This window comes from Dermochelys coriacea, chromosome 4, assembly GCF_009764565.3.
Source record: "Dermochelys coriacea isolate rDerCor1 chromosome 4, rDerCor1.pri.v4, whole genome shotgun sequence".
NCBI classification, from domain to species: Eukaryota; Metazoa; Chordata; order Testudines; family Dermochelyidae; genus Dermochelys; species Dermochelys coriacea.
In genome coordinates, this window is record NC_050071.1 from 24535409 (window position 1) to 24561680 (window position 26272).

Genomic DNA, 26272 nt, shown 5'->3' on the forward strand with positions numbered 1-26272 from the left:
GAAAGGCCTGGCAAAATATATGGGCCTTGTAGCTTAACCAATAAATTCATGGACTTTTAGAGCAAGGGTGGGAGAAAAGACTCTTACTTCAAAATCCCCTGCCCTGCCACCAGCCACTTCCTGGAGTGGAGGTATGTGAACTCAAGAGCCTTAACTGATTGTAGCTGCCACAGACTCACTCAAGGAGGAGAGGCTCTCGCTAAGGCAATGTGGACCCAAACTGCTAAGAACAGTCTTAAGTGGAATTTTACATGAATCTTGCAAACTAACTTTCCCTTTTTGAGTCAAATGTGCCAGGGCACAGTCTGGCAATGTCTTTGCTTTGCAAAGCAAATTGTTTCTTTTCAAACTAATAAAGCCCAAAATATTACTCTATATGTAACAAGCCCAAATTACAGAAATTGGCTAGCAAGAAAAAAGAAATATGCTATTCTGTATTTGAAATGCAATTAGAAATACACACAACTTCCACTGAGGCTAATTAAAAGAAGAAAAAGAAATGCAGGGATTGGGCACCATGCCCAGTATTCCAGCCAAGAAACTTCCTCCTCTGGTTTATTAGTCATCCCTTTTATACTCATCTGTTTTGCCGTCCACATACATGGGATGGAATAGTGGTATGGTCATTCATAAATGATCTGGAGGATGGTGTGGATTGCACTCTCAGCAAATTTGCGGATGATACCAAACTGGGAGGAGTGGTAGATACGCTGGAGGGGAGGGATAGGATACAGAAGGACCTAGACAAATTGGAGGATTGGGCCAAAAGAAATCTAATGAGGTTCAATAAGGATAAATGCAGGGTCCTGCACTTAGGATGGAAGAATCCAATGCACCGCTACAGACTAGGGACCGAATGGCTCGGCAGCAGTTCTGCGGAAAAGGACCTAGGGGTGACAGTGGACGAGAAGCTGGATATGAGTCAGCAGTGTGCCCTTGTTGCCAAGAAGGCCAATGGCATTTTGGGTTGTATAAGTAGGGGCATAGCGAGCAGATCGAGGGACGTGATCGTTCCCCTCTATTCGACACTGGTGAGGCCTCATCTGGAGTACTGTGTCCAGTTTTGGGCCCCACACTACAGGAAGGATGTGGATAAATTGGAAAGAGTACAACGAAGGGCAACGAAAATGATTAGGGGTCTAGAGCACATGACTTATGAGGAGAGGCTGAGGGAGCTGGGATTGTTTAGTCTGCAGAAGAGAAGAATGAGGGGGGATTTGATAGCTGCTTTCAACTACCTGAAAGGGGGTTTCAAAGAGGATGGCTCTAGACTGTTCTCAATGGTAGCAGATGACAGAACGAGGAGTAATGGTCTCAAGTTGCAATGGGGAAGGTTTAGATTGGATATTAGGAAAAACTTTTTCACTAAGAGGGTGGTGAAACACTGGAATGCGTTACCTAGGGAGGTGGTAGAATCTCCTTCCTTAGAGGTTTTTAAGGTCAGGCTTGACAAAGCCCTAGCTGGGATGATTTAACTGGGACTTGGTCCTGCTTTGAGCAGGGGGTTGGACTAGATGACCTTCTGGGGTCCCTTCCAACCCTGATATTCTATGATTCTATGATTCTATGATTCATGTTCTCAACCACTTCTAAGTTTTCAGTTGTACAAATGTAGGCTTCAGTTGTCATTGACATAACCGGTGATTCTGTGCTTTCTCCCCAAGGATTTTAGAACTTCAGCAAAATGGAGACATGGATATACTGAAGCATAAGTGGTGGCCAAAGAATGGTCAGTGTGACCTATACTCATCAGTGGATACCAAACAGAAAGGAGGTGCCCTGGACATAAAGAGCTTTGCAGGGGTGTTTTGTATCCTGGCTGCTGGTATTGTCCTCTCCTGTTTCATTGCAATGCTGGAAACATGGTGGAATAAAAGGAAAGGCTCCCGGGTTCCTTCAAAAGAGGTATAGGACCCCTTCATTTATAGTGGAATATCTTCATGCTCTCTGCATACTTTTGTCTTGAATTTATAGCACTAAAGGGGGAAGGAAAACATAGTTTCTGAGATAATTCCATAGCTTTGTAAGATTTGTAAAATGAGCAAGGTCACTCAAAATCTGAATCGTGAAATCTGACTCTCCTTTTTAGAAGAGCTAGAAAGAAATGAAAAAAGAAAATAAATATTGTATACTGGTGTTGTTACAAGGAACCGTTCTCAATAGAACACAATTAGTAGTAGACGACTATGTTAGTAATTAATACATTATGCCTGCTATTGCGGATCAGCTCCAGGTTTTGCCAATGAGTGTGAAAGATCTTTCACTCTGGCATTCAAAACATGCCCCCCAAATGCAATAGCTCAGACTTTCAAAAACAAGTTACCAAAGCTAAACTCCTAAATCCATATTTAGGCTCCTAAATGAACTTGGTATGATTTTTGGAGGTGCAGAGGAACCTGCACTCCTATTCATTTCTGCTCTCAATATCTACTGAAGCCAAGGGCAGCTGCGGGTGCTCAGCCCTTTGGAAAACAAGCCAGATTTATTTAGAAACCTGAATATGGACACCCATTTTTTAACATCTTGGTCAGGGAATTCTAAAAGAGTTCCCCAGGACTATAGACCACTGATTTTAGAGGAAGATGTGCCATTTTATAGTAGGTCTGAGTTTGGTTCTCTCTTTCTGTATCTGTAGAATGATTTCCATGATAATTCAGGTATCTCATTACCAGCCCCCTGAACCCTAGTCTTACAACAAATTGCTTACCCTGGTGGTGAAGTTTTAGCTCTGTAAAAGACCAGATAAAGCAACACTGGGGGAAAAAATCATTATTTAAATGTCCTTGACAGATACCCAGTCCAAGATGTTTGACAAGTCACAGTACATCACCACCAATTACTTTTTCTATCTACATAGCCATAGACACATGTTATAGGATATTACTTTGAGTTTGTGAGATGGTTTTGCCATTATCTGCAATTTCCCCAGTATTGTGCCTCGCAATCTTACGCTGTATAATCGGACAGAGTTAATTACATTCACTACTTACAGCATTGATGTTTGAATTTTTAAAACCTTTTGCTTACTGTTTCAGTTCTGAGATTTTTTTTAAACTTCTGGCAAGTACTGTTGTTAAAAAGGAAAACACTCTCTTCTCTTTAAACTGGGATCCTCTGAAATGGGAAACTCTCAGTTAAAACCAGTAAAGGCTTAAATAGTAAAATATACCAAATTGTCACTTAGCCCAAACTTTCAGAAACGTCACACTTGATACTTATTTTGTGTATGTGTGTGTATTTCAAATTAATAGAAACCAGGAAATTCAAAGTTATCATTGCCTCAGCTGCTATAAATTGGCCTCCCTGTACTTTTTAATATTGTTTATTGACTTGCTCTTAAATTTATGTTTTAAAGTTGATGTGAAAAGCTTGACTCAAAACTGAATTAAGTATGAAAATAAGAGCTGAATGTCCCCATTATCCCATCTATGGGGCTTATTCAAAGAATTACATCTTAATTAACATTTATTTTAGCTTCCATGAAATCCACTGGCTCTTCCAGGCCACTAGTCCAAATTAGGGGTCATGCTGGGCCAGTTTGTGGTCAGCAGGCCAGCTTTTTTTCCTGATGGCTGCTATCTTGTGCTCCAGAATCCGAGCATTTATACTGAAAAATAATTTTCCTATGGTTGTGAAAATAACCTGCCAGTCATGAACCAGAAGTAACCCATTCAATGATGTCCTCCTGAGTCCGCAGATGGCCTTAACCAATAGCTCTGAGAGAAGACTGAACTCTCCCCATTAATCTGAATGGGATGTTGACTCTAATGATAATTTAAATGTGAACACTGCTGAATATTTCACTACTGACCAAAACACACAAGAGAGAAAAAGGAATGATCATATATCTTACTGTGAGTGATGTCTCTTCTTGGTGGATTGAGTGTGCAGAGCTTGGGTTGTGGGCAGAGCCAGGAAGATTACCACTTACTTATTTTTTTCCAGTCTGACCCTATTGTCATTTATAGTAGAAGAATCAGCAGCAATACTGGAGAGACCTTTAGAGGCTCAGCTAAGTCACAGATAGAGCTGTGTGAAATCTTTTGACTGAAACATTTTTGGTGAAAAATGCAGATTGGGCAACACTGAGATATTTTACAAATTAACTTCACCTAATAGCTTCAGTTAAAAAAAAGAAAAATTTATAAAATTTAACAGACATTTTCAAAATGAAACATTTTGATATTTTCGTTCAACACAACTTTTCATTTCAAAATTTCCCTTAATTTTATTTTAAAAGTCAAAAATCTTCAAAGATGGTAAACAGCAAAACAAAATGTTTCAGTTTTGTCGAAATGAAATGTTCCAATCAACCTGAAAAGAAATTGTTTTCTTTTTGAATCACCAAAAAATTTGAAAGATGATATTCGAGGTTCAATCCAAAACAATTTTTTTCAATTTATTGGAATTGGTAGCAGACCAAAAAAATTCATTACTCACATAGCTCAAGCTGCAATATTTCCCCAGTGATGTAACTTTAAACATTTCCTTGATTGCTATTTTAAATTTTAGTCATATAAAAGTTATTTTATAAAATTTCAAAATTAGAAAAAAGAGGAGACTTAAAACAGCGCACAGTGGCAAAAATCATGATTTATGCACTATGGCTGAGCCTCTGTCTGGACACTGCATGGCCTTTGTTACCATAGCACGTGAGCACCTCCCAATTATTTAAGTACAGACATAATCTTTCTCCATCTTCTTCCTCAGCCTATAGGATAAATAGTTTGATTAATATAGTTGGTTTTGTTTTTGTTTCAGTCGGTGAATGTGATGTATGTCTATGTACGTGTCTGTGCATGCATAAATTATAGAGGGAAAGTCAATCCCACGTTTAGTTCTCACAATAGTGAGGTCTCTGGTACCTTTTTATCTCTTGGGGGAGTAAGTTCCCTAGGCTTAGGCTGCAGTGCAAGCTCTGGGACCCTCCCACCTCGCAGGGGTCCTATAGCCCGGTCTCCAGACCAAGGCTGGAAGTCTACACTGCAATTTAACCATCCTTAGCCCAAGCCCTGTGAGCCTGAGTCAGCTGGCATGGGCCAGCCACGGGTGTCTAATTGCAGTGTAGATATACCCTGAGAGTCTCACAACGGTCACGGTAGGTCCTGGTCAAAGAGGGAAAAGTGGTCTCTTAAGTATCAAGGACCAGGAATAACAGAACGCAGACCTTGAACTGGACTCAGTATTCAGTACAGAGAGATTTGGTGACCAGTCTTGCTAAGCAGATGGGCTGTCACATGTTGTACTGTGTGGAGTCTTTTCAGGGGGCGTGGGTTCATTCCTAGATGATCTAAACCTCACGGATATCAATGGGAGTCTTTCCATTGATTCAATGAACTTTGAATCAAACCTACAATGAGCTGCAATAATCAAGCTTGCAAGTCAAAAACGCACCACTATGGCCCGTGCTGTTATAATTTCTGGTATCTCTGACATCCTAGAATGATGCACTGTGACGCTTCTCTATTTGGTCTGGAAGAGTCAGTAGATTTCATGGAAACTAAAGTGAATTTTGAGAAGGTTAGTTAAAACTTCATTCTGTGATGAATAAGCCCCACAGTCTGATTAGTGGGGACATCCCTTGCATATTTCTATGCTTAACTCAGTTCTGAGTTACACTTTGCAGTTCAGTATTAATATATATGTGGTCTATAGGTGATTTACAGTTACTTTGGGGCCCATGGCTTTGTATCTTTTTACTTTTGTGCATTTAAAGTCTCTGCTATAACACTAGCATAACATCATTTTTTTTAATTGAATTCTTTTGGGGTAGTTTAAGGATAAAAAGGGCCAGGATAGGAGGGTGTGATCCCACATCAAAATAAGTACAATGGACCTCATTCTCCTCTTACCTGCACAAGTGTGATTCCACTGGAGTTGGCGGAGTTGCTCCACTGTAACTAGGAGGAGAATCAAACCCACTGTTGGCATTACAATTAAAAATCATCTTGTGTATTCTCTTCTGGTACATTGCAAATGCGCCACCAGTACTCCCCAAATGGTTTGGAAGTTCAGCTTTATTCTATTTCAGCTAATAAATAAAAAAATCAATCTGAGCCCAGCCAGAATTAAGGCCGATGAAGAGGCTATTACTATTCTTCAAAAGCTCCCATCTGAAGCTCACATTTAGTTATCAGTATGGAGTTCAAGAAAAGCTGGTATCACCCCAGCCATCTGAGTTTACACTTCATCTTCATTATAGGAAGCTGATTATTACCAAGCTGTCATTAATCTAAATCACGCATACCCAGGCTCTAAACATGTACTTTCATGATAGGCATCTATTTGTAGCACCTACAGCTTAGTACTTAAGATGCTGGGTTTGAAAATAGGTGAATTATAAGGTTAGAGAGCACCTGTGTTCTTTCTTATCCAGTCAGCAGTAGTCAGTTGGAAAGATTTACATCGTAGATGTTTATACCTGACCTCAGCTGTTGTAAATTAGCACAAAGCATGGGTGGCAGGTATCCTAGCCTGGAGGAGACTGTCTCTCCCCAAACAGCCTAGCATAGCCCCGCCCCCAGGTTCCCTCCTGCAGTTCTCACTGCTCTGCACTGGCCCAGGCTGGCCAGCCTGCCTCCCACAGGGACTTGGAGCAGCTGACACTGAGCCGGGGGCTGTGATGGGAGTGCTCTGGGCTCCTGCAGGGAAGGGGGCAAAAGGAGAGGAGATGGGGCAAGGCCTGTCAGGCACAAGGGAAAAGCCCAGGGACTAGCCTCCCTTAATGGCTGAGTCACTGGCCGCCCCTGGCACAAAGTTTTAGTTTAAGTTAGACGAAGTTTTAGTCACATTTCCTGCGCAGTTCTGGTTCCGCTGTAAAGATTCAGTCCAGCAAAAAGTGGCAACAATAAATGGCCCATCTTCTTTTTCTTTTCCAGGATGACAAGGAAATTGACCTGGAACATCTTCACAGACGTGTTAACAGCCTGTGCACAGATGACGACAGCCCCCATAAACAGTTTTCCACCTCGTCAATTGATTTGACCCCGCTGGACATTGACACTTTGCCCACACGCCAAGCACTGGAGCAAATCAGTGACTTCAGGAACACTCATATCACCACAACAACCTTCATACCAGAACAAATCCAGACTCTTAGCCGTACGCTGTCAGCTAAAGCCGCTTCTGGTTTCTCCTTTGGCAACATGCCTGAGCACCGAACTGGCCCTTTTAGGCACAGGGCACCTAATGGGGGCTTTTTCAGAAGTCCTATCAAAACAATGTCGTCTATCCCATACCAACCAACTCCTACTCTGGGGCTCAATATTGGTAATGACCCAGACCGAGGCACCTCCATATGAGCTTCACACCAAGTTTCTTCATTGTTTCTTTTTAGGACTCCCTTTGCAAGGAGCAGCTGTAATATTGTGGGACTAACATGGATGTAACTTTTAAAAAAAAAATCAGGATTCTTAGTAACAACTCACTATTTCTCCTTCTGTCCTCTGCTTTCTCTGTCTCCTCCTCTCTCTTCTCTTGTCACCTGTTTCTTTAAAAAAAGAAAAAAAAAAGAGAAAAAAAAAGAAACCACACTAGTTTTATATTCGTACACTTTTCATATACTTTAAGTATAGGAAATGTGCACTGAGTATGCATAAAAGATAGAGGGTTATTTCGCAGAAGGGCGTTTGCATCTCCCCTCTTTCTCCATTTTTTATATAATTGCAATAACTTCCGTCCTTTACATTTGTTCTGCTGCATCCATTCAGTGCTCCACTGCTGTTGTGTGTCCTTTTAACTGTGGACCAAAGGCAAACCCTGCAGTAAAAGAAAAATAAATTTAAAAAAAGGAAAAAAGAAAAAAAAAACTATTCAGGCCACACAATATGAGAATGCAGTTTTGTAGGATAACAAAAAGCCATTACTATGCCAGTAAAGACTACAGTTAAATCTACTTTTGCACTGCAACAGTGCATATGACCTTTATGTGATTGTACAGCGTTAAAAGTTTTTCTTATGTACAGTAAACTGTATCATATGGCAGAAGCCTCTGTTGTGTTAAATAAATTAGTATCACATAAATATATATACATAAGTATGTGTATATATATCTATAAAATGGCAGCCGTTGCTATTGCAATTCATTTAATAAAGCTTTAGTAAAAATGTGTTGTATACAGGAAAGATATACAGTGCAGGGGGTCTTTTTGTTTAGAAAAGAGATTGGCTTTAATATTATTCTTACTTGCATTGTTTGCCAACAGAGCTTATTTTATACTTTTTTTTATTAGAACATCCGGGTTAATTTAATGTTTGTACCCAGATGTAACTCATTTGATTAGGTTTTGCATTGGCTCTTCAGCAGTGTAGAAGGCTAAACCTGGTAATTTTACGTTTAATTAATTTAACCAATGGAAAACTCTCTTAGTTAAACCACATCCATGGATAACTAATACAGCTCTAGAGAAATTTAAACGTAGATCATAGAAGGTTAAGAAATTCTTTTCCAAATCAGTACCATCAATCAATACAATAATGGAGTTACTGGAACAAAAAACCCTTGAGAAATATTGATGTGGCCTTAAATTACAGTCATATATTATGCTAAGAAAAAAACTGATTGAGTATCATTTTAACCCTTGCTATATTCATTTATATTTAGAGGAGCTGAGTAATTTTTATATTAGTGTCAACTGTGCAGAACGATGAAAGAACAGCAATGAGAGCAAAAAAGGTGCCTGCTTTGGCACAAGCTTCTTAAAGTAACACTCCTGTCTGTTAGAAATGTAGAATGAGCTTTCAGTCTGTAAACTGTTAAGTAGAGAACAAGCAGCTTCTCCCATGCTGAGTTCTTTGCTTTGGTTAGTTTGTTATTTTTGTTTTTTACACAACCCTACACTTATGTTAACCTAACTCATTCTATGGCTAGAACAGATATAGGAATCAGCCTATGTGATTTGCTTTCAGAGAAATTAAAAAGGTATATTCTTCAGCTCTGTTCTGTTTTGATGCTTATTCTGTTCTGATGGAGCATCTTGTACCATCAATGTTTTTGTACTAAATCTTCAGATATTGTCTACTGTGTAAGGCAGAACAATTTCTTATCATGCAAACGGCCATTTTGTTTCCAGGGTAGCAAGTGTCTAAAAGCATGCACAACTTGTTTCCCCTTGTAACATTCATGAACTCGTACACAACTCTGATTTCAAAAAAAAAAAAAAAAAAAAAAAACAAGAAATTTCTTTACAACAAGCTATGTAGGGACATACCAGATGTTGCAGTGATTTTAGCTATAAACAAACTGTTAACCATGTACACTATTTAAAATAGGCCTATTTTGATGTGTTGCCTATAAAACAAATACACAACACTTTTTGGAGGCCTCAGTTACAAGTGGCAGAGCTTTCTGTGTATAATTTGTCTAAATAATTTGTCTAATAAAATTGTTTTCTAAACTTGCTTTTCCTCCTGTTTGTCCTAAATAACATGGAAATGTCAAACTGCGTCTGCATTCTTCAGTTTAAGGTGTGCATTATTTAACATTTATATTGTGGTAACCCATAGAGGCCAAGAAGGTGGAGGTCCCATATACAAACTTACAGGTGAGATTCTATACTGTGCCTTAGCGCATTGGGAGGGAAGACTAGGATGGCTTTAAGCAGGTGTAGTTCAGACAGCCCTGGAGGGTCTCTCTAACTTATGGCAGCAGAGCTGCCCAAAATCTTTACAGAACTACCAGTACATTCTGAGGCCCTGACCTCAGCACACCCCTTATCCGCCATACCTGCCATGCCAGGGCTTTTGTGGAGATCTTCAAAATGCAGCCTGTGACTGTCTTCCTCAGTTCCTTCACTGAGGAAATTCTCTCCTGGCTGGATCCAGAACTTTGTAGAACTTCTTTAGCCCCTTTACCTGGTGTAAAGAGCTGGAGCAGGAATGAGTCTCACCTTTAGTGTCGTATTTGAATATGTAAGATGTACTGGAAGAAAAAAAATAGCAAACATCCTTTAAAGCAAGAACTGTAAGTACTAGAGCCTGTGCCTCTCATCATATCGCCTGTAGAATTCCCATGGAAATTAGTGTGAGATTGACAGGGGCACTGAGTCAAGTTTAGACCTAAACTGCATTCTCCCCAAATTCTCAGGTACATTCAGAAGCAATGTCTGACCTAACTCAATCTCAGCCTACATGGTCTAGAAACTTCTTTTGGTATATGGCCTATTTTGTTTTGTTGATTTATTTTTATAGGACCAGATTCTGCCTCATTTAAAATGAAACCATAACTTACTCTATGGGTAACCATGTGCCTATGTCCTCACGAGTACAGGTGGCAGAATATGCCCCTTATTTAATTACAGTATTCTCAATCTTTATTCATTTGGGTTGTGTATTTTCATTACTATTTTAAACTAATGGCCAAATTGATATTAATTTATTTAGTATTTACTTTAATATCAATCATTATGTAGTCACTTAGAGCACCAAAATTAATATCAAGTTTTCTATTGGATTGTTCACAACACTTCAGCTTTCATTAACTGAACCATGATTTTAAATTGTTGCTAGCATTTCATACATTCACTCAGCCAGCATTAATGATATATGGGACAGGGTGTTTTAGTTTTCAAATAAATTTCATGCTATCCCAACTCATTGCTAGATTATAACTAAAAAATTCCACCTTCCGAGAATTTCAAAAGCTAAGGTTTGATATAAAGCCCCATCAAGAAGAAAAGTGATTTGGTGAAAGTTACTTAAAACACAGCTAAGAGTTAAGTTGCATAGCTCCGTCTAAAAGAAAAGCAATGAGCAAATGGAGGCCCTTATCCTACAAACACTTATGCACCTTATTACATACACTTATTGGGGTTAGTCACAAGTACAGTTATGCGCATAAGTATTTGCAGGATCAGGGCCTAAATTATTCATTTCTCTAAGATAAACATGAATGCTTGAAATTTGTTGTGCTCCAGTCTGCATTAGATCATTCCTCTTGCATTTCATGGGTATACTGTTCCCATCATTTACACTCAGCGCAAATAGCAAAGCAATAAAATGACTTAAAAGCTAGGTAAAATAGCTCTGACAGTCATGGTATATATTGCGGGGTAGGGAACAGACCCTGCAAACATCTCTCCTTCCTTTCAAAACAATGTGACACAAATTTTACTCTGAACTATTGACAAGTGTTTAAATTACTGAAACTCCATTGAAAATACAAATTATTCTTTATGAAAACATGAGTTGCTTATAAAGTAATGCCAATAACCCAACCAATTTAACATATCCCATATAGAATACTTGTCTAGACTGCTTTGTGGTTAAACTGTGCTGGCTAAACACAGTTGTTGCAGTCAGAGTTCACTGTTTCCCTGAACAATATGAAAAAGCTTTTTTTTTTCTCTCCAGAGAACCACATTATAAAAAGATCCTAGAGACTAAGAAGGGGCTCAACTATCGTATGGCTCTCAAAACAAAACAAAACAAGTCCTCATGCAACTCAAGAAAAGGTGATTGCTATTATGGGGGTGTACCATAGCGTGGTCAGGGCCAACATTTCTGAGGTCAGCTCTTTTGTCTTGACTAATGGAAATACTAATTTTACGTCATTCAGTACATCAGATCTATTATGCAATATTTTCTCAATCTTCCATACTTACTTGGGATACTGTCAAGCAGGCAGAATTATAAGTGTACCTTTCTATGTCAGAACACCCACCGTATGCAGAGCAATGAATAGTACAAAACTGCACTATTATTTGTTGGGTTCGCTTTAATTTCTTACAGGTTCACAAAGTGGACTACCTTTAAAAGTAAAACGTACTTTTCCTTATCCATAAGCTTTCCTAATCCAGGATAATGTATAAAGGCCCCAAAACAACAACTGAATCACAACCAACCAGTCAGACTATTCCCCTCGTTAACCATACAGTAAACCCATCTCGCTGGGTTTCTTAATCTTGTGTGCAGGATTTTTAAACATTTTAGTAAAAAAGGTGTCCATAAGAATGGGTCATAGAGTTTTCTGAGTAACAGGGTGAGGTGCATGTAGGCACTCACAATGCAAATCAAACCTGGTCGGTCTAAACCAAATTATCTTACGCTGTGATCTTGTCATATTTCATCAACTAAACCAGATTAGTGTTTGTAAGGGAGACTGCCGACGGAAACCTTGAGTGCTGCAGGAAGTGGTGAGGCTGATTAATGTCCTATGGAATCCCTAAATCTGAACCAATGCCCTAAAATTAGACAGCAATGTACTTCATGGAATAATCTCCCAGACCAGAGAGAAAATCAATAGCTACCTAGGTTGTCATCTGCCACCCCCCATTACCACAGTATCTCACCTGAAATTCTCTGCTTGACACTCTTGTGAGATAGGGAAATATTACTCCCACTTTACACATGGAAGAATGAGACACAAAAAGATTAAGTCGTTGGCCCTAGGTCACACAGTAAGTGTGTGGCAGAGCCTAGATGTCAACCTAAGCCTCCTAAGTCCAGTGCTATAACCCCCAGACAATCTTTCCTCTCTGATTACTTGTGAGCATTAAAAATCCCACGGCACTTTCCACAAGAATATGGATTACCTGGGCACACTGCAATCTCAACTTCATCCAGAAAAATGAATTACTGTGGATGACATTCACCACTGTGAAGAGACTTGGACCATTTAAGATCCAGACCATATCCACATGGAGCCAAGGGAAGGCTACTATTGCCCCAGAGTAATCTGTGGTACTAGGGAGGGTGGGGAAGCCCAGCCAGGAACCAGAACTTGTGCTGGAGGCACAGCTTCCTTGCAGGCAGCACTGGTCACCATTGGCTCCCTGGAGAGCTGCCCAGTTTAGCTGTAGGCCCTGCACCATTTCTGAGAAGGCAAATCACATATATATGAGCACACTTCAGTGGGACATGGCAAATGATGAGATCATGATTTTTAACCAGGGAAAAGGGACACATTAGCCCATTAGTTCAATAAAATACAAAGAAATGTGTATTTCATCAAAGATGAAAAAATCCTTAATTCTGACCTATGGATTGTTGGGTGTTTTCAGTGGGAGAGATTATTTTTTTCTAATGTATTGGTTTTGTGCCCTTGGTGTTTAAATATTTTCTTTTAAGTGATACTGTTGCGGAGAAGTGTCAGGTAACACATTTATCAAGAGACAGTATTATTTTTTGTGGTTGTAGCATTTGTAGCTGCTGTTTCTTGAGTTTAAAATAGTATACAGAAGGTAATATGAGAGTATAGCTTTATCAAAGTATGGAACTATGTCTACATGAATTTGCATTTGTGGCTGCTCAGAATGGGAAATTAATGTGTATATATTATGATAGCCATGTTTCTTTTTCAGAAAGGTTAATTTTTTCTTTTCATCTTTTAAGATTACTGATGGAAGAGTAGTATTTATTTTGGGTCAGAGTTAAGTGTCAGGCTTTGTGATGAAATATACATTTCTTTACATTTGGAAAAAAAAACTTTGTGGACAATGTAAGATTTTATGATGTCCTCAGCTATTTATTTCCTTTAAGTGCTTGGGTTCTGTAAAAGATGTAATGAGTAACTACATGGTAGTCACTTAGCAATTTAAACTGTTTTTTCTTAAAGAAAGCATTTTGCTTTTTGAACATCCAAGTGTTTTTTTGTCTTTTCTGTAGCTCAATGAACATTCAGGATCTGGGTCACTATGGTCTGACTCCAGTTTCATGCTGGTGTAACTCCATTAAAATCAATACATTTATCTTGGCATACATTCATTTACAGCTGAAATAATGCAGTGGCAAATCAAACCCACTGTTTGCACAATATTAAATACAGGAGGGTGGGTGAGTCACTCCAGGGGATCAAATTAAAGGAGTAAATTGCACTGATCAAGCTAATAATGTCACCCGCATAAACCTGGCTCATTAAATGTGTATCTCACAAGATACATATTTTCTCTATGTGGTTGTTAATCCCACGGATGTGCACAGTACAACCAAATTTCACTATATTAAAAAAAAAAAAGGTCTAGTTTCAGTCAAATGACCAGAACACAGGTCTCTTGGTTCCCCCCGTCAATTACTAATCCTAGGCCACAGTGCCACTCACCCATGTCAGTAGAACTCTCTGTGCTTAAATAACCTTAACTGAAAATGTGTGGCTTACATATACACAAAGTTGGAGTGAGTGTTAGGCCAAGCCCTGCATGAGGGACAGCACATAGCTGTGCTTCCCCAAGAGTCTTCATTCTTTCCCTTTTGCTCCAGAGAAGTAAGTTACTGCAGCCAATGCTTCCCCACCTGCTCGGACACACAGCAATTCAGATAAAACCCCAACAAAGTTGAGGGGGTGGGAGATGGATCTTATGCTACTGCATGGATAGGGTAAAGCCAGTCATAATCTGGCCCATAATATTTTTTCACCTATAGATACCAAAGTGCTTTAGAAAGATGGGTAAGCATTATTATCTACTGCCTCTCCAAAATAGCCCTGAGGGATCATGATATCTTGAACTGAAACCAATCACTGATCCAGCACTAAATATAACCCATCCTGCATCTCAGGCCCATGAAATTGGGGAGGAACACTCTGCCTTTGTAGCATGTGGAATTTTTTGTTTAAATGATAGCTGTTTGAATGCTCCATGGATTTGGAATAGTAGAGTAAGTCCTGGTGAGGATGAATCAGTGGACACAGTGCAGATGAGGTGGTTAGAGTTGCATGATAAATGAACTTATCACATGGCTGTGTAATGTACAGTACATTTTTCACCCCCACCTACGCTGTGTGCAGGAGTGTGTATATAGTCTGCAAAATAATTTGAGAAACCTCTGAATGAAAGAGGTTATATAAATATTAGGGGATGGATTTTAAAAAGTACTCAATAGTAGACTAGATTTGCTCTCACTGAAGTCAGAAGTAAAACATCCATTAATTTCTATGGGAGTAAAACCAACACAGTGCACTTATGAAAATCTCACTCAGGAATATTAATTTGCCATTTACCAGCCTTAATAATATTTTATTCTGACAATTTCCTCTTTTGTTTCCTTTTTGGAATATCAGATAACTATGTTTTTTATTAAAAGAAGTGAGTCCTATAAAAGCAATTAGGTCACTAAAAGCCACAGCACCTCTAATAAGGCAGCTGCTGTTGGATATACAATTAGCCATTGGTACTCTAATGAAGTTACACCAGAAGCGTGCTGCATATTTTTTACTTTGAAATAAGTGTAGATACAAACACAAAGACTGAATCCTCCCCCCTCAATCTCATCATTTGACAATATTACAGAAAGGATGATTCCCAGTATGACTTTTAAAGTATTCAAATTTTACAGCGGTTTCTTTTTTAGAAGACAGTTGAAACCAATAAAGCAATTTGAACCACTTGACTAATATAGAAGCACACCTACAAAATAGGCAAAAGGGACTTCGTATTTCAAACATGCCTGTCACCCTAATTTTTATAAATAAAAGACTGATCTCAAAGATGAAAGGTACCATATACCTATGAATCTATGTTACATTTTCTATGCAAAACTACCAAATATATATAAATCCCTCTGCAACTGCACAGATCCTCACAAGCAGTCCCAGACCTAAAGCTAACAATTGCTACAATAATCACCAAATGTAGGACACTCGGCTACTCCCCTGGTTGCCCACTCAAATATTCCTACACCCACTCCCTTTTAAAGGACAGGATGCCCCATTAGCGCAACACTATTACGAGTGAATAGGCTATTTCCTGCATATGCTAGGTAAGCCTGTGATTTTTTTAAGTGCAGAATTGTTTCCTAAAATAGTATGTGCCAGCACTATTTCCACAATGACACTGAACAAACAATACTTAAATATTCTCAGCTCCTTATCCATTGTCAAAAACAAAAATGTATCTCAGTGCCTAACCTGAACATTAAAAAATTATAAGATTTTTGACAAACAATAAATGTGGGGATCTTTTTCTTTGCCCTCTGGTTTTTGACCCCTTCTAACATATGAAGGGCTGGAAATTTGGGTTTACGTTTTTCGTGACAGCTGCGCTTTTTATGTACTCGCATGTCTCCAGGAGCCGGGGCTTTAATAAAAACAACAAATATCCTGACACACACCAAAGTTAGTAGTTAGAGTTTTATGAACAGGAATGTGGTGCTGTACAATGCTGGAGACACTGGGGAGGAGATGGAACTGGCGGCACAGCTGCATTCTGTTTTGTGTTTCATTATGAAACATGGGGTTTTGTCTCATTTCTGAGGAACTGTCCATGCTACAACTTTTAAATCACTTAGAGACATGGTTGGCTCTAAATAAAATGTGTGTGCCCAAACCACACGGTTAATTCGATGTAACCATGGAAGCTAAGTCTTTCACCCCTGCCAGAGGCTTTGGCTGCCTTTCTGTAACCAGCTCAAAACAATGTTTTGTTTTCTGAAGTGCAAATAGGACCCTCTCATTGTCATTTGTAATTCTTTTGGCCAACCCGCCTCCACCCTAGCTGTCTGCGGAGTGGCACAGAATCTGTTGCCCCCACATGTTGCTGATGCATGACTCTTCTGTCTGCATGTGTCCTTCTGACACTCCATTCCCTGAAAAGCCATGGAGTTCTTCCATCCAACCTCAGCAGGGAATAGAGACACAAACACCTGCAAGTGAAAGCATAGGTGCCCCAGCCCTTTTTGGCAGGGGAGGAGGACACCACTGCCTCCCTCATTGCCTTCTCCTGTCTGAGCAGCCATTCCTCCTCAGCTGTAGCTCCTCTGCTATTTATCTAGATATTTAGATAACCACATCACCAGAATATTCAAGTACCATCCACATATTAACTTATCTGCACAAGAATTATTTTAATGGAAGCATTATTATCCTTAGTGTACAGACAGGGAACTAAAGCACAGAAATATTGAGCAGCTTTCCCAAGGTCACCCAGGAAGCCTGTGGCAGAAACAGGAACCAATGTTCCTTGAGGTTCATCCCAGAGCCTTAACCACTGAACACTCCTTCCACTGGGCAACACTTGCGCTATGGAAAGGAGGAAGAGGGGGAAAGGTGAAACAAAAGTATTGGCTGTTTTATTGCCTGCTTCCCTGGTTGGCTGTAGGGAGCTTGCAATGGGTGCAAGATAGACATTCCGCTGCCCAGACCTGAGCCCAGGGGAGCACCTACCACAAGATGGTTCCTTGACCCATCTTAACCTAGTGCAGCCTAGAAGAAGAGAAAGGGGGAAGCTGTTAGATAAGTTGGTGGAAGCACAGCATGAATTTGCTAGGCACAGTTTGAAATAGGTAGTATGGAGTTGCACGGTATCAATCTGAAACAAAATCCTTAAATAGGCTGTGTTAGCTCACTATGGCTATGTATCCTAAGCAGATGGCCAAAAAAAGGTTGAGTAGCAATATAGCACACCGATACTGTTAATAACTTGTACTCCTCCTCACTGTCCGTGAACATGCTTCTTCAAATGCATACAGTGGGGATGGCTGTATGAATATTCACTGTAGACCACGGCAAGAGTAATTACTGTTGACCTATGTTGTTACTAATTATTTTGCTTACACATGGAAAAATAAGCTAAAGAAAGCAAATAATACTGAACAAAATTAATAGTATGGATAGTTTATATTCCTAACACTCAATACATTGCTTAAGGACTGATCATTACTTCAAGTATAAAGCATGCACTCTGTGCAGTGTAAGAAAGAGAAGTGTGTTGATTTACAGAATAACACTTAATGAAAATAGGCACTTGTCCCTGACAATGATTTTTTACAAACCTTATAGCTTAATATCTGCTGCTGTTTGGATACTGTTTAGCTGTCTACAGGATTAGGATCTTGCAAATAATGAACTCCTCCCACTTTTTGTGTGAAAGAATAAGCATTATTTCCTAAGCAGTTTCTACAACTCTGAAAAATCTGCTTACGGGAAGATATGAGCAATACAAAGTAAACCCCATTCAAAACAGTGTGACATGTTTAAGAACAATAGAATCCACTAAAGTGAATACATTTACTTCTTCGGGGTTCAGTCCTGCAAAGGGGCACACATTGCTCTGACGTACACTACTGCTTGCAGAGCAGTAAAAGGACATAGCAGGTTGAAGGGCAGTGGGAGTGGCAAGGGACAAAGCAGAACTCTTTCCCATGTCGCAACAAAAGTGGTGATCTGGGGGAAGAATGGGGGGGGGAAGAGTGCTTTCCAATATGAAGACTGACCACAGATGTGGGAGACAGAGTACTTACAGAACATGTTAACCTAGAAAGTAGATGCAAGTACAGATCACATGCCTGAAACTGGTTTTAAAATAAATATTTGTTAGCCAAAACTTAAATCATCGTGAGTAAATTATCCGCCAAATTTAGGCCTATATTTACAAATCATTTGGGAACTGAACCTAATTTCTGCAAATGTGTTACTTGTAAATAGTTGCCAAATAAACTTGGACAAACAGTTTTCAGACTACAAGAGATGTGGGTTTGCTATTTATTGTCTGTGGTTGTTCTCTTAAGCCACATGCTATTATTTCCTAATCGGAAGCTTGAAACGTTTTATTTAAACAGGAATGTGCTCTTGTTCATGCATGTACACCTCTGTCAATTCCCCACAAACCCAATCAAACAAAAACTCATCTGCCTCAATATTTATGACTAACCAGAAAAAGTTGAGGGAGAAACGAGTGGTATGAACATGATCAAACCAAAAAGCCATTGGGCCTTCCAATGTGTTATGTTCACAACATACACACAGCAAAGTGAGATTAAAAACAAAATATTCTTGGTGGAAGGCTGCAGCGTAACAACACTTATTTCCCAGAAATCAGAACCTTAATACAGAAGAACTCCAAGAGAAGCTGCTCCCTAGAGCAGAGAGGTAACAGTCATCTCCCTTGCTTTAAACAGGTTCTTACCAGACTGACTGCTAATGATATCCTATGCTTTGCTGCAGAACGAAGACCACCCCACCTCTGCCCTGCTCTTAAAGTGATAGCTTGCAGTTCCACAATAGTCTTCAATACACTAGACCACGAACACTTGCAAACACTCCTTTTGCAATAGTTCCCCTGCTCTAGTGCTAGCATTGGGAACATTCACTAGCAAATGGATGTGTAACTTTACCAATGCATTATCAGAACCAGGAAATGTCCAAAGCCAATGTTTGAAGCAGCCTATGCAAGGTCTCTGCACAATCCCCTGCAGCTGAGGGAGAAGAAAATGTGTACAGCCAGGAAGCCCTTAGCCTGCTCTATGCACTGCATCAGGTGTTTTGCCCCACAAGGGCCTCCATGGCATCTAGACTTCATGTATCTTGTGTTCAGGGATGCTGGAACAATTTGGATATGTGTTAGGAGGTGCTGAGAGGCACTGAACCAAACGCTAAACCCTGTATATGATGGAAACCACTTCAAGACAGAGGTGGCAGGGACAGGAGAGTGAAGCAGTACAACCAGCACCCCTAGCTCCAGCACCCTATGTTTGTGTTTGGTTCCTATCATGTCTAGGTCTGCCCCTTGTGGTGTGCATGAGTTCTGCTGCACGGGAGCCTTTCTCAGCCAGGGAAACGAAGACTAGATTTATCCTCATGTGGAGTTTTCTTCTGAAAAATGCCTATCTAAATTTTACATTGCTGGGTTCCAGGCTTGTTCTGACAATGATTTTCAGAACAAATAATCACTTTTTTCCTGTTTTTACCCTAGTTATCAGCTCTACCACCACAACCCAGGCTCTGCAAATGAAGCTGGGTTTCCCTCTCACTCACGTCACCTTTAAAAAGATTACACTGACCAAATAATACCATTGGTGACACCTGCCTAAATCCTCATTTCTGTCAGTTGGTTTGCACAGATGTAACAGATTAGTTTTCTAATTGGAATCTAGTAAATGTGGAGCCCAGAAAGGGAAAAAGGCCTTAGGTTATACTAGTCCTGCACAGCTACTAAAAGTAACAAGTAATATTTGGGTCCCTAATACAACTGATACCAGGATGAATGCACATATAGAACAGGGTGAGTAATGTAGTACTATTGTTACATTGTGTTTTCATGGAGTAGGGTTGCATTTACTACAACATAGAGAAATTTTCAAATAACATTTGGCTAGAGTTAAACAAAGATGTTTTAAAGCTGAAAATATGAAGCAATTATGAAAACTTATTATTTATTATATAATTTCTAGCTGGCTATTCTTGTAAGTAGCCTGAAAACAAATTTTTTTTATTATTTCTGCGGAACAAACTGAGAAACGGACATAAAATCATGGAGATAATGAGCCAAAAATAGTGGAATTCAGCCAGTGGGAACAATTGGCAGAGATCGTTTTATTTGTGCTGTAATTGTTTTGCTCTGTAATACCCAGTGGACTAAAATTTAGGATTTTATTACAGACTTTAAAAGCTTCAAAACTGGGGAAGAGTGATACTAATAGTAGATGATGCCCTACCAGATTATTCTTTAAAAACTAAGTTTTAATTCTATCATTTTACAATTTTAAAGAGAAGCATTGTTGCTCTCATCATCTATAGCTTGTGGGATGAGTAAAAGACACGTGACTGTGTTATGAAAATGGTTGTTTTGAAAATGTGTTTGACTCTGTCAACTGTGAACAGCCCAGATGACGTCAATGTTCTTTCTTGCAAGGGGGTTAAGTTCTTTGCTAAAGCCAAGTCTGGGTGTAGAGCTATTACAATAGCTAATTTTAGCCAACAGCAATCAATGGGAGTTCTGCTTTAAAACTCGAGGCACAATATTGCCTTATCCAATTCTTTCTAACTATTCTTCTTTTCTCTCTCCCTCTTCTTTTCCCCCACCCCCGGACAGCTTTTCCTTTCGATCATTTCTTTTGCTCATTTTGTTGGATCTGATTAGCTAGCTGACTGGCTGTCCGGTTTCGAGCAGTTGAGGTTTACCCTATTGTTTGTTCTTGCCTAGCTGCCAAAATACATGAAATAAGTGCTGTATAATTTCACTGTAAAATCGGCACACGTTCCACATTGTGCCGGGGCTGTAGGGACAGAACACACGAGGAGATGGCATTGGCATTTTTACCTTTTTCTTTTGTTGTAAAAGTGTAGAACTCTTCACGCTAAGGGCTGCCATTTCTCTCTCGTTCACTCGTGCTCTCAGGCTATTAAGAGAAGCCGTACAGCTTTCTATCCAATGCACTTAGTTTTTCTTGTTTAAATCTTTCAAATCCAGCTGGTGGCGCTGTGGTATTTCCAGTGGCTTTAGCTCTGAAATCGTCTATTTCCTGATATCGCTCCGGGGGGGGGGGGGGGGGCGAAATCAGCTCATCTAAAGACTACTACTTAGTTCACTCTTGATCTCTCACTTCTAGAACTGGCTAGTTTAATGCAAATAATGTCTAAATTCACAAATATTTAAGAGATCCTTGCCTAAATAAACACCAAATATTCTAATACTTTGGGTAGTAAATGACTTTCAATTTAAAAAGGAGTTTTTAGATGACATGGAATTTGCTTCCTGAAGTTGAAAGTGATCATGGAACTTTGGAATCAAGCGATTATTCATTCCTTCAGCCACTATAACTAATTTTCTAGTATTGTCTGTGCCTCCACAAATCTATCAAACTGATGCCCTAGATAACCTTGAAAAGCAAACTACATTTTGACCTTTTCTCAGACGGGGCACTGCTGGAGGAGGTAGTCGGTGCCAAACTTAGGATCTATCCCTCATTCAGAGAGACGAGGTGGGTGATGTTTTGTATGTAATTCACTCGCTGCTAGCAACTGAGTTGAAAGCCACCATTTTTAGTGATACGGTTTGCAAACGTGGTTTCTAAACTCAAGGTGACTTGAAAACAGGCTGTGATCCTTGTACTAATTCTTTTGAACCAGGAATAACACTAAATCGCAGAGGTCCCCAAAACAAAGGCCCTTCAGATACTGCAGCATCCCCAGGATACAATGACAGCAAGGAAAGAGAGAATCCCACGCCAGACCTCACCCTCTCTCCGCTCACCTTCCTCTGGACAGTGCCTAATCCCAGGGTCCTCAATCTTGGGGGCACATTTTTGCTCTGAAAGCAGCCCAGCAGGCTACAGCTAGACATGGAAGCCTCTAGGGCTGAGTGCTTTGTTCCCCTTTGGATGGCTCCGTGTTAGTGGGTTTTACTCCAAGCCAGAGGAAAACCAGCACAGCTTACAATGCTCACAAAAGAACAAGAAAGCTCTTTATTTCTGCCCGCAGCATTGGCTACACTGCTCCCTGGCCAGGTATTCTTTAGGGGAAACCCACTGCCAGACTGACACTGAATGACCCAATACAACGCTACCCAGATTCTATTCTGTGCGTCTGGGTTGGGTAGAATCCTCTTCTCTCTGAGCCTTTTCCTTTTAATTCTTTTTTTTTTAAGTGATCCAGGTTCAAGACCGAGCTCAATATATTGAGCGGGGTACTCAAAGCTTCGCTGTCAGTATGTAGAGGGTTTTGTTTTGTTTTGTTTGTTTTTTTTAGAGAGTAGGATTAAATCTGCCGAACATCATTTCCAGGGAGACAGGGCAACCCTTGCCGCTATGCAGACTGAATGATATTGGAAGCCAACATCATGTCACATTGTGTGTGCCCTTTCCAAAGATTAAGCCAAGCGTGGCGAATGGGACACAGACTGCCATTGTCCTGGGGACGCTTTAATAACCCTCACCTACAATATTCAACCTGTTGTTTGCAGAGGGACAACCCTGGGACGGACACACACACACACACACACACGCAGCAGAGGGACTTCAGGGGAAGCAGCGACGCAGAGACACCGCTCCAGGCGCCACCGCACTTTTTGCACAGTTCCGAGCAAATGGCTCCCGCTTGGCTTTATGGAGTCAAGGTGATGGGCGAAGGGCTTCTGTCCGGGAGCAAGCGGCTGCCTTTCCCGGGGCTTCCCGGAGCACGAGCGCGAGCGGGTTCGCCTCCGTTGTTTTTTTTTTTTGGGGGGGGGGGGTTTAGTTAAACTGCAGCACACCAAGCACCTCCTTGATATTTCCCTTACTTGTCAGTATATAGTGCACGCGGGGGGAGACCTCGCTTAGCTGAATGACACTCCGGTTCCTCTTTGTTCGCCATCCCCCGGGGGGGCCGGGGGGGGGGGATCTCGCGCTCTCCTTCCCTTGGAACTTCCCCCCCCCACCCCAAGCCCTCCAGCCCTTGTCACCGCTCACCTATAAAATACTGGCGGGGGGGGGAGGGGCCGCAGCTGCTCCCCCCCCCCGCGATTAGCGCTCGGCGCCCTGCGCGCAGGAAATCAGCGGCGGTCTCGCCCTCCCGCCCCGCCCAGGGGCTGATCTCGCCCGCCGCACTCTTGGCTCGGGAAACGCTGCCCCGGGGGCCCCCCGCCAGCGCGGGGGGGTGCTGGGGGACGGGGCAGCGAGGGGCCCACTCGAGCCCGTCAGTGTCGGGGCGCAGGGGGCCTCTCCCCCAGATTTTGGGGGGGGGGGGGCCGGTCCTGCCCTTAGGCTGCGAGCCGGCAACGCGCCTTTCTCTGCGTCACTGGGGAGTTAGTCCGCGAGCGGCTGCAAGGGCCCCGACGGGGGGGGGGAGGGGGGGGTTGAAGCACCAAAACGAGACACGAGTTCGCCTCCCCCCCCCGAACGCTTCAGGACCGGCAATAAGACTCTTACCAGCTTCATTGACCTGCCTCCGGCGCGTAGACCCAGCGCCGAGCCTCCCCCTGCGCGCAGGGAGCCCGCAGGAGAGCGGGGTGCAGCCCCCCCCCCCGCCCGCCCGCGCCGGCCGGCCGCGCGCAGCTCGGTGCCCGGGGGGGAGGGGAGCGGAGCGGAGCGGAGCGGAAGGCGGCGCCTGGCCGCGGCGCTCTCCGGGCCCGTGAGCCTGGTGACTTGCCGTGGCTGGCAGCACGTCCCTCCTCTGACGCGCTCCTTGCTGGGGCTTCCCCGTAACGCGGCCCGGCAAGGTCTAGCCTTGCGCGCGACACCTTGGGGAGGGGGGGGGGCGTTAAAATGAAGAAGCGAGGCGCTGCTCGCCATCTTTTGAGCAGGGCCCCTCATGCCAAGGAAGCCAGGGTGGGGGTTGCCTGTCTAAGGGGGAGGGGGAGCCCAAGGGAGCGAACAGCGGCTTCAAAATCTCGCTGCCAAGAGACCTCTTGGGGTGCCCTTGGAAAATGGGGCAGGATGGCCGCCGGTGGCTGTTAAAGAGGAGGGAGTGCCACAGCCCAGGGCCACCTCAGCCAAGACCTGGCCACCTGGTGGCTCGCTGACGGCTGCCAGGGTTGATTGGCTTTCTTGGAAGTGGGCAAGGAGGTGCTGGTCAAAGCACATGCAGGCTGGCATGGGGCATGGGGCAGTAGGACTCTGCTAGCTAGAGAAGGATGGATGGGACATGTGCAAGGGAGCGCAGAGATGACAGGGGTTGTCGTCCGCTGGAGCCTTTGCATGGGGATAGAGGGAGGTGTCATCTGGGAAAGGGCTTTGTTAGCTAGAGGACTGAGCTGGGCTGCTGGTTGCTGGGCCGGTTGCGGCCACCCTCTGGACCTCTTTCCCCCTAAGGTGACCACCCTCTGTCTTCCGTACCTTGTCCTCAGCCTGGGTCGCTCCAGACCCCATGTCTCCTCTTCTCCCCACTCATATCAGCCCCTTCCTTACAGCATACTTTCAAGCTGCATTTGGAGCCAAGAATGGCAGTTCCCAGTTGAATCACTGCAATCCCTGGGCAATTCAGTAGGATTCTCAGACTCAAATGCCCTCATACTCCAATGAGCAGGATGGCCAATCTTAGACTGAAAAACGAAAATCATTTGTAAAACACAGAATTATAGAAAAGTCTTCTTGCATTGGGAAACTGGATATTGATAAGCTACATTAACACACAAGAAAATAGTAAATTGATTTTATTTGCACATCAACTTATAATATTGCTGCACTATTGAGCTTGCACGTGAAATTTCAGTCTGGAGTTAGTGTATAACATTCCTCTAAAGCAGATTGCTATAACTGTAACCATAACACAGTGAACAGCTATCGTTAAACAATATGCTGGAGTCCTATGGAGTAGGATCGAATAGCGGCAATCCCACATATTGTACTAGACCCTTCAGCTCCTATATTCCCTTTATCCTTTGTGTGAAATTGCCATTGACAGCAATAGGGGTTGACCAACTGGATGGAGGGGACTATCTGGCTCTTAGCATTCATCCTTCTGCCATAAGCCATTTGGAAAAACTGCTGTTGCATCATAAAAGTAGCTCTAGAATCTTTCTGTAGTTGTAAAATGTCTCCTTTGTGAAGAGTAAGTCTTATTATTTTACAACATATTGGTTAAATACTAATATATTGAAATACACTACAGTGTTCTTTAAAATAGTTAACATAACTACCATATTTTTTAAGAGGAGACACATCAACACAATACTACTAAAGAAGACAATACTATTTTAGAGTAGTGCTTAAAGGCTCAAAATGAGCTCCGGGCCCTATTGTGCTAGGCACTGAACAAACTCATAACAACAAATAGTGCCTGCCCCAAAGAGTTTACAATCTAAAATAGACAAGACAAAGGCTGGGGAGAATATTATCACCATTTAATAGATGAGAAACTGAAACACAAAGTCAAGTTTGTTGGTACAGATAGAAATTGGACCCCATTCTCAAGCCCGAGTCCAGTGCTTAAGCGCAAAACTGCTCTTCTCCAAGGAAAATCTTCACATTTTTACCCAGGTTGTTATCTTAATAGAATCCTTCCTGTATCTTCTACCTCTTTTCACCAGTAGTCCAGAACAGAGGAATTTCAAGGAGGTTCAGTATTTGGAATCAATTTAGATATGTGTCCCAAAGTGAAGATCCTAATCCAAAATTTATACAAATTGTGCTTCTCTGGAAATGAGTGGCCAGGAGTTTTGGTTCCATTCGTATTCAGAAATATTGGCAGAACAGCCTTTAGGGCACTATCCAAATCACAATAATGTTGTTGTTGTTGTTCGTTTTTTATTACCGTAGCCCTCAGGAGCTGTCGTCATAGATCAGGACTGTATTGTGCTAGGTCCTGTACAAAACACACAACAAAGTCCCATGTGCACAAAAGGTACTTAACCCCCAGTTTTACGTCCTGCAGTTCACAGTACTCTTACCAAACTATAGGCACCTCAACTCATTCAATGCCTAAGTTTTCAGGGTAAAAGTTCTCTAAGCACCTATGTTCCTGCCTCTGAGCATGAGCACTGCTGCCTCCCTCTAATCATCTGGATGCCTATCTCCCAACTAATCCCCAGAGCAATTCACAAACTGGGGGGAAGAAAGGTGGCCCAGGGCCTAAATCAGGGCCTCTGAGTGTGCCTACCAGATTGGGACCCATTCCAAATCTGGGGTATCCATCCACAATGGAATAGTGATT

The 26272-nt window shown here is 41.8% G+C and overlaps 1 protein-coding gene and 1 long non-coding RNA gene across 5 annotated transcripts in view; one reads left to right on the forward strand and one right to left on the reverse strand.

Annotated features, from left to right (window-relative positions):
• GRID2 (glutamate ionotropic receptor delta type subunit 2) overlaps window positions 1–9181 on the forward strand; it is a 1041562-nt gene extending 1032381 nt beyond the window's left edge. Inside the window, 2 exon segments of the mRNA XM_038399416.2 lie at window positions 1665–1905; window positions 6879–9181. Coding sequence (XP_038255344.1) covers window positions 1665–1905; window positions 6879–7301 — 664 coding nt within the window. The 3' untranslated portion in view covers window positions 7302–9181.
• On the reverse strand, window positions 1838–23857 carry LOC119854630. Of its 4 annotated transcripts, none has more exons than XR_005292550.2 (7): window positions 23551–23857; window positions 9725–9919; window positions 7686–7758; window positions 7428–7483; window positions 5853–5900; window positions 3028–3114; window positions 1900–2094 (listed from the first exon to the last, which is right to left on the reverse strand). It is a non-coding gene; the product is annotated as an uncharacterized LOC119854630 (long non-coding RNA). The 4 variants fall into 4 exon arrangements; XR_006280591.1 differs by having other exon boundaries at window positions 7428–7489; XR_006280590.1 differs by having other exon boundaries at window positions 1838–1976; window positions 7428–7758.
• Window positions 23858–26272: the final 2415 nt, after the last annotated feature.